Genomic DNA, 9,014 nt, shown 5'->3' with positions numbered 1-9,014 from the left:
ATGGCAGTGGGAGAGGAAAACTACGAAGTGATCCACGTTACTTCTCAGTTTGTCGAAGGCCGTCGTGGTGGCCTTCATCCTTGTCATCGTCGTCGTCCTCGTCGTCGTCGTCGTCGTCGTCGTGATGGTGTTGTAAACGATCATAATCATAACCACCATGACCACCATGACCATCGCCATTCGTCATTAAACGATTATTGTTTAACATCGAATCAAATTCGATTACATTGTCGAGAATTTTTCATAAATCTTCGAAATCGTCAGGGATGCAATTGCCGATTGATTTCTTCTTCAATACGAACGAATCTAATCGAGGGAGGAAATATCAATCCCAAAGATTCGAACAAATTATCGAACCTATCGCAAAAACGAGAACAACAACAACAAGGAAAGCAACAACAATTTCGGCAAGTAGTAGTAGTAGAAGAAGAAGAAGAAGAAGCAGAAATACGAGAAGAAGACAAACGTTTTTTATTGGCGACGATGAAAACGATGATGAGAAATCCAAAAGAATTGTCAACGATCAAGGATCATCATTATTATTTACCAATCAAAATGGAAACTAATAATCAAGAATTGGTAAGCAGTGCACCTGACAATCCATCAAATTCAGATGAGATTGACTGGGATTTGTGGTGCATGGCACAGTGCGATATCGGCCATGGGGGAAGTGCCTGCGAGTGTGACATCATTCCTTGAATTTTTATTCCTGGTTCCTTATTTTTTTTTTCTTTTTTTAATTTCATTTTTTATATATATGTATTTCGAGACGATTATTAAAGGAAGTAGGAGGAAGAAACCAATAAGAAGAAAGAAAGATGATAAGGAAAACAATATATATATATCTTTGATTTTTAATTTGATGATCTAAACAACTGGGGGATAATAAAAATAATAGCAAAGTTTGTTAGTTTGCCTATTGTCGGAGACGCCAGAGGAATTTACATATCTCATAGATGATATATATAATATTATAGGCGTGTCTAGGTCAGTCACGTTTGATCATACGTGATCATTAGAATCTTAACTGAGAATGTTGTTCTTCTATCTATCCATTTATCTATCTATCTATCTAGCTAGCTATCTATATCTATCAATTTATCTATTAAACTATCTATAAATGTATACGCAATACATGTAAGTTTGTCAATTGATTAATTAATTAATTAATTTTAATTTTTATCAAATGTATATACATTATTTATCTCATTATTTTCCTTGTTTCATTTAAATAACTATTTCTTTCCTTTACTGCTATCGTTTTTCTTTTTCTTTTCTTTTTTTCTTTATTTAAGAACGAACGTACAATTTGAAAATATTTTATACACCTCTTTAATTATTTATTTTAATATATATATGTTATATTAATTTTTTTTCTCTCGATATGTATAAGTTTTTCATGATAAGACAAAATATATTCATTTGAATTAACTCATTTTAATCGTAATTTAGATCGCTAAGAATGTTACGCTAGGTCGAGTTCACACGTCGAAAAATAATCATGCGAATTGATCGATAAATATTACAACACGTTTGTTTTCTTACTTGATAAAAAGAACGAAAACACACACGTATATATATACATACACATATACGCACACACACGCACATATACACATGCAAATCTATGTAAGAAAGCAGGAAAAATTTAGGATGTGTGAACACGAGTCTCTGGTTCGAGAAATGTGTGTATTATGCAATAAATGATATTTATGTAAAACGCGATTAAATTGTAACGTTTAACGTTAAATATTAATCGTCAATTAAATTCGATGAATATAATTATTGTATCGTGTGGTTGTCAATTTTTAGCTTTTACACGAAATCTATTATTCGAGTATTTTCAATAATTATATTATAAATGATATAATATAATATATAATATAATATTATATAATATAATAAACGCGTGTACATAGTTTTAAGATGAAAATCTAGAAACGGTATAATAACAAAATCCAAGTCTTCCATTATGATAGTTCATTTTACGATTAATTAATATTAATATAAGCTAAAGAATATGAATTCATCTAGCTATACGTGTTATCATTATTAATTGATAAGGAACAAATATTGTCTGTGTATTTTCATCGGCGAAGAAAATGAATTATTTTTCGTTTATTCTTTCTATCTGTCTAATTATCTATAAATCTATCTATCTATCTATCTATCTATCTATATCTTCCTTTATAATGCAAGAAATAATCTTATTACACGAGATAAGAAATGTGTACAAAATATACGATTCGTTAATCTTGCGCCGTTAAAAAAAAAGAAGTTGTGACGCGACAATAAGATGTAGATTTTAGAATGCCTATGGATAAGATGTAACGCTAATTTTTCTTCTATTTTTGACGATCGCAAATTATACCAACGTGCCATATGTATTTCTTAATATTTCATTTTTCATAATTAATTTTAACAAATTTTTTTCACCTAAAAATATATATAATAATAAATAGTTACAGAAGTATTATTTTATACATTACAATATTTTGATTATTTTAACTATAACTATTTAAAATTCAAACTTTTACAGTTTATGTTTAAAACAAAAAAGTCTGCCTTATATTATTTTTTATTCATTATTACGCGATGGTTAAAAATAGGGTTAAGGTATAGCGATCCAATAATTCATTATTTAGGCTATACTTTTAAGAAATAAAACTTGTAAATATATTCATACATTATATTGTTAAGGAAAATAATGGTAATTATTTGAAAAGGAGATAAAACGGGGTACCAAAAAATAATATATTTCAGAAATATTATATATATATATATCTATTAAATTACAATCTCATTGTAATATCAATACATGATACATAATATAATGTTAAGTAACTTTAATTTTAATCTTAAATGTAATAATAAATCGATTCGATAAGTAAACTAAATCTCTGCGTGAAAATAATTCCATCTCTGTCTTGTATATAAAATAAAACAATTAAAAAAAGCCAAGAATATGTTTAAATTTATAAAAAATAACAGGAAGAAACATCGCGATCAATAAATTTACAATATTCAATTCATTTGAAATGTTTAACAATAATTTTTTTATAATTAATCGATCATGAAAAACATGTCAAAAATGAATTTAAAGGATTTTAGAGTATAGTAGCACATATGTTTTATCGATTTAGCAGATGACTATGAAACGCTGAATTATCGATCGAGTAGATTGTCAAAATTTACAGTTTTATTACACGAACAGAAAAAGTTCAGTGATAATACAGTAATGATTTATTGATAATTAAGCAAAATTGATAATAAAGGAATCTACTTAACCGACTAGCAGCAATGAAAATCAATAGAAAAATTCTGTTTTATCGATCAGTAGTCGTGACGATTAACAGAGTTCTATCTTATCGATTGTAAACTCACGAGATATTAGTAGTGTTTGTATAGTCAAAGAATAATGAAGTACAAAAAAGCACACAGATCCCTTTTTTATCTGACCAGATTCATTTTAGTTACAAACGGGACCATCAGTCGAAGATAGAAGATACTAAAAGCTATGACTGTAATATATTATCAAAGAATGAAGTATCCTTATATTAAAAACGTTTAAATAATTACCTGAAATAGATAAAAATACTAAAATCAGAAAGATTTAATCTTAATTTCTACTCATTAAAAATAATATTCTCGTTACAAACATCCGCGACGTTAGGAAAGTCATACAAACAATATTTAATAAAAGTACTTTCATAGAGGACAACGTCTCATTTCAACGGTGAATTTCGAGGAAGACGGTGCTCCGAACATATACTCGGTGTTTTTAAACAACAATAGACACTTGCACCGATTAATTAACAATTATTTTAATATTTTAATGAATTCTTATTATAATTAAGATTGATTAAACGCATATATATTTATTTAAACATTACCTAACTTTTGACGTACTTTGAATATTAATTAATTTCGATTTTATGTTTTAATTGATGAAAATTCTACCCCTTCCCACCGAAGTCATCACTGCGCAAGAACATTACAACAAATGTACATTTGTTTAAACAATTATACAAAAATAAAAGAATATTAAAATGAGAGCGTTATAATATTAAATTTTATTGATTAATTTTATTGATTTTCTTTTATACACATGCGCAATTTTCGAAACAGCACATAAACAACTTTCACCAAAAAAACTTTAACAGAGGATAATTACTCAGATCAACGGTGAATTTCGAGGAGGAGGGATCACAGAACATATACTCCGAGTTTTTAAGCAACAATAGACACTTGAACCGATTACTTAACAATTATTTTAATATTTTAATGAATTCTTATTATAATTAAGATTGTTTAAACGCATATATATTTATTTAAACATTATCTAACTTTTGACGTACTTTGAATATATATTAATTTCGATTTTATGTTTTAATTGATGAAAATTTTACCCCTTCCCTCCGAAGTCATCACTGCGCAAGAACATTACAACAAATGTACATTTGTTTAAACAATTACATATAAATTGAAAGAATGTTAAAATCAGAACTTTATATAATTTTTATTTCTATTTATTAGAATTAATTTGTAATTACACTAATACATTATTTTAAATATTACATACTCTCCTATTAACGTATTTTGAATATAGAAAATAATTTTAATATGAATTTATTTTTATGATTTTAGATGACTGTGTCTTCAGCTTGGTTGCGTTCTTGCATTATAACATAATTATAAACTTCTCCAATTACTTATATTGTTTTTCAATCATTGTTACATAAAATTTAATATCAAACGTTTATTAAAATTTTATTATTTTTTTTAGAAACAATTCAATGGGTAGCGGGTGGATTTCTTCTTCGCAAAGGGCGCCATTTGTTAAGAAGGAATCTACTTCAGGGATGCGACCCTGCCCACGCGAGCCTTGATTCTATCTTTCTCCCAAGGATAGAATCATGTCCTACCCTTAGCTTTTTAAAGTGAAACTCCCTATCTTTTTTTTTTATTTTTTTTTATTTTACTTTGCTTTTTTTAACTCGCGATTTTGCAAGCATAGATGTGCACGTAGCATAGGAACTGAAACTGCATTAGAAGGGATGTCTACCACCGCTATTAGTAAGACAGGCCCAGGGATTCAGTTCCTCAAGCTTGCAGTAAATATAGCACCGGTGGGCAAACTGTACGTGCAGCGTAAGTTCCTCGTAATATAGATTAGAGTCAGTGGATTAGTCCAACCGGTGGGATACCACTTAAAAAAAAAACGTAAAATGTTTCACTTTAAAAAGCATACTTTTCAACTTCTTCCCTATCCCTTTGCTTTTTTGTTGCAGGTTACATAGGAGGAGGACCACACCAGGACAGCACGAGGACCAAACCAGGACAGCACGAGGACTTAGTTATAATAAAGGATAGTTTAGGATAATTATTTGTATAATAAAATGTATAATTAAATGTATAATTATATGTATAATTTTAATCTATTTATTCTTCTCCCCTTAGCACATTAAACCCGTGTGACATTTATATTTAATGTATTTTATTTGTTCACGGGTTACATGTTACTTCGATTCCATTCATGTTTTACTCCTCTTTTATCATTTTGTTATTTGGTTTTCCATTTTTCTCTTCATTATCGATAGTAATTGTAAAGATTTTCCGAATAAAACTCTTAGGGTGGGGCATAAGAGTGGGGCTCATTAAAAATCATTCACGGGGTGATCATTTTCATTTCATTTTCTTTGGTTTCAATTTAATTCGGATGGGGACATCTTCAGGATGCACATCCCGGGTCTTCAGAAGCGGTTACCTCCTCGTGGTTAGACCTGGGCAATGGTATTTTACTTTCAGTATAATGTTTAACATATAAAATATGTTAAACATTCCATTGCAAGTAAAATCTAGCCAAAGACCGCTTACAATAAACATTATAATTGTAATTAGTTTCTTTTAAATCCCTAATTAATATCATATTCCTTTACTCCCCTTTCCTTGGTTCCTTTTATCCATTTAATATAGAGAAACTAATTACTTTATAATGTTTTTTAATAACTTTTATGTATTTACAGATACCAGGGAGTAGTCCAAAATTATTAAAATTTTTTACCCTAGAAGTTATTAAAGGGGGCTTGTGTTTTTCAATGTACTTCTGTATTCTTTAGTTTTGATCGACAAGTGATAATGAGAGAACTACCTTATCGACTTTTTCATACAAAATTGATTCTCTCTTGTTTCATTATCGACGTATGATATACTAGCAGAGACTCTATCTTATCTTTTGCCAATATATGTAACTCGTATGATATATAAAAATTCTTGTTTCCTTATCATGTTTCAAGAAATTTCTATGTATATTTACAAACTATTTAATTATCTACATTTGTGGATATCTTTAAACAGTTTATATATTTATTTAAAAATGATCGGAATCGTAATAACATCTTTTTAAATGCATATTGCATTACGAAATCTGATTTTATATTTTAAAACTTTTCAAATCGAAATGCGAACAACACGACCACTCCTTTTTTCTACTCGAATATGTTTAAATATTATTGTTACAAATGAAAAATATTTTTACTATGTTTTATTCAATAATTAAATGAAAAGTAACAAGAGATATATTATTATTGGAATTCTTATAAACTCTAAGAAAGGATATATTATTTCCCACGAGGTAAAAATCAATCCTAGGAGCCATCGAAATTATATTACGTTTCTGATAACTTCTAATACAATTTCGACACGCTATTATTCGTTTCCCTATGGTATTTTTCAGATTCCTATAAAAGCTGAGATTTCTTGGAAGAAAGCATCAGTTCAGTTTCTCAGAGCTTTCTCTAAGCAACAACAAGAACCACATCTTCAGGTATTTATTCAAACATTTTTACATATAATAATAATTATAAAATTATTTGTTATTCGAATATTGAGAAAATTTTTCTAAACGGAGTATACAAACGCGATGTATTTGTAAAATTGAAATATTTTCTACGAAGGCCAAACTCATTTATCGAAACGTCACTCGCAACGATTTGAATCTTAATATTTTCATTTTTCTATACTTAAAACGAAATAACCATAACCTTTTAAAATATGCCCCATACAGCTTTGCCATTGGTTTACTCAGAATATTGACGTATATCAATGAGTCGGTATACGTTCCAGTTTAAGAAAAACTCATTGATTAAATTTCTTTGCATATAATGGTCCATATCTGGATTTGATAGAAAGATTTATCTTCAATCGTATTCACAAGAGTATATAAACACTGAGATTTTCTTAGATTTCCAACATTAAGTGTTTGACTTTCGTTGAAGTATCACAACAGATTCTTTGAACGAGTAAGAAAGTGTACAAATATTTTATTCGTACAAATTTGTATTCAGTGTTTTAATCGTCTAATTATTTCTTTAGATTTTTATTATTTCTCGTTAAACAAAGTTTTCTTTTTTATTTATCTTGGTTTTTCGTTTGTATTTTTTCTTCATAATTAATTCTATACAACGTGTACAAATTTAGTTCGATTTATCGTGCATCAACGATATCATTTGTTTTGCAGGTTAACCTCAAAAAACACATCATTCAAAATGGTTGCCATTCGTCTCGTTCTCGCCATCTTCTTCGTTGTTGCCATCCTTGGGCTTACCGTTGAGGCTGGATACAAAAAACCACCCTTCAATGGTAGCATTTTTGGAAAACGATCCAACTCCGAATCTGGTAAAGAAAAATACAAACTTTTAATCAAACATTTATGAATGATAATTACTAAATGATTTACTCTAATTTCATATTGATTTAATCCAATGTTTTTGGCATTTTATAAATATCAATACTAGTTAGATTTAGAAAACTCCAACGAAGTTTCAATACTAAAGAAGTAGTATTAAAAATAATTCTATTACTCATACTCGTACTCGTAATATTCAACGATGTACATGTACGAGCAAATTTATATTGAACTGTACTTACGTTTAAACATGTCTCGACGAAATTGTTATTAATTATTTAAAATATTGTCGATCTATGTTTCTCGTATTGTTATCGAGATAAAAAAAAATATATATATATATATAAAATCTTAACGAAAATTTAATTTGAATGATTGCAGATGCCGAAGTAGCCAACCGTGCACTTTCAGCAATGTGCGAAATTGCCAGCGAAGCTTGCAACGCCTGGTTATCGAGATAAACAGGAATAATCAATAATTAACTATAACTTGCTTGTAATCAACATGATCTTCTTTATGTAAAAATCTTAATAAATGTAATCATCTACTAACACATTAACATATCTAACCTATCATTCTGATATATTATTACTATTATAAGTAAATTAAATATAAGTTCATTTAAATTCTAATGGTGTTGGAGAAACATTCAAATATACAAATAGTATCATTTGAAATTGATAGCACGTATCGTTCAACTAACACGATGAGGGTTATCGATTTTAGTATATTTGTTTCGATTGAAAAAGTATTGACGTTATTTTATATTCAAATCTTTTTACTTAAATTATTTATTTAAATTAAATACGTAAAATATCGAATTTTTATTCGATCTCATCTGCAATTTTTTTAATAATTTGAAAAATATTTAATACATTTTATACTTTTGTTAGTTGAATACAAAACTTTTCAATCCACACACAAGTATTTTTATTATTTCAATAAATTATATTTCATTATTAGATAGATTTAGATTATAGTATGTTGCATGACTCATAATCATACTAAAAATATTCTAACAATCATAAAATAATAAAATAAATGAAATATATTTATTTTTGTAGAATATAATATCATTGAAATTCAGTCAATAATTGCAATGACTAAAGTTTTTCAGTTTGATCAAACATTATGAGGGTAAAATCGATTAACAACTGATACATGATTGAAATACTTAATTCGATTTTAATCGAGTATAAATACGCAGAATTTCGTAGCTCACTCGTTACAGTATATTCCTGAAATTGGAAAAAAGTACAGGTACGTTTTAAACAAATTTAAATATGCAAAATTATCGATTAAAAGACACACACACTCAAATATCTCA

General features: G+C 28.0%; 2 protein-coding genes across 2 annotated transcripts; both read left to right on the top strand.

Moving 5' to 3' along the window:
- LOC122515596 lies at positions 1-809 on the top strand. The gene has a single exon (XM_043632995.1). The coding sequence runs from the start codon at positions 1-3 to the stop codon at positions 697-699; it is 699 nt and encodes a 232-aa protein (XP_043488930.1). The 3' UTR covers positions 700-809.
- Positions 810-6,723: 5,914 nt separating this feature from the next.
- On the top strand, positions 6,724-8,238 carry LOC122515513 (SIFamide-related peptide). The gene is made up of 3 exons (XM_043632896.1): positions 6,724-6,826; positions 7,520-7,677; positions 8,069-8,238. The coding sequence occupies exons 2-3, from the start codon at positions 7,548-7,550 to the stop codon at positions 8,146-8,148; spliced, it is 210 nt and encodes a 69-aa protein (XP_043488831.1). The 5' UTR covers positions 6,724-6,826; positions 7,520-7,547; the 3' UTR covers positions 8,149-8,238.
- Positions 8,239-9,014: the final 776 nt, after the last annotated feature.

Source organism: Polistes fuscatus, unplaced genomic scaffold (assembly GCF_010416935.1).
Source record: "Polistes fuscatus isolate 324 unplaced genomic scaffold, CU_Pfus_HIC Scaffold18, whole genome shotgun sequence".
Lineage (NCBI taxonomy): Eukaryota > Metazoa > Arthropoda > Insecta > Hymenoptera > Vespidae > Polistes > Polistes fuscatus.
This window is presented reverse-complemented; position numbering and strand designations above follow the sequence as displayed.

Excerpts from the sequence above, each read along its gene's own strand:
- LOC122515513 (XM_043632896.1), top strand. The coding sequence starts at position 7,548 with ATGGTTGCCATTCGTCTCGTTCTCGCCATCTTCTTCGTTGTTGCCATC. Across the intron at positions 7,678-8,068 it reads ACGATCCAACTCCGAATCTG|ATGCCGAAGTAGCCAACCGT; the intron begins GTAAAGAAAAAT and ends GAATGATTGCAG.
- LOC122515596 (XM_043632995.1), top strand. The coding sequence starts at position 1 with ATGGCAGTGGGAGAGGAAAACTACGAAGTGATCCACGTTACTTCTCAG.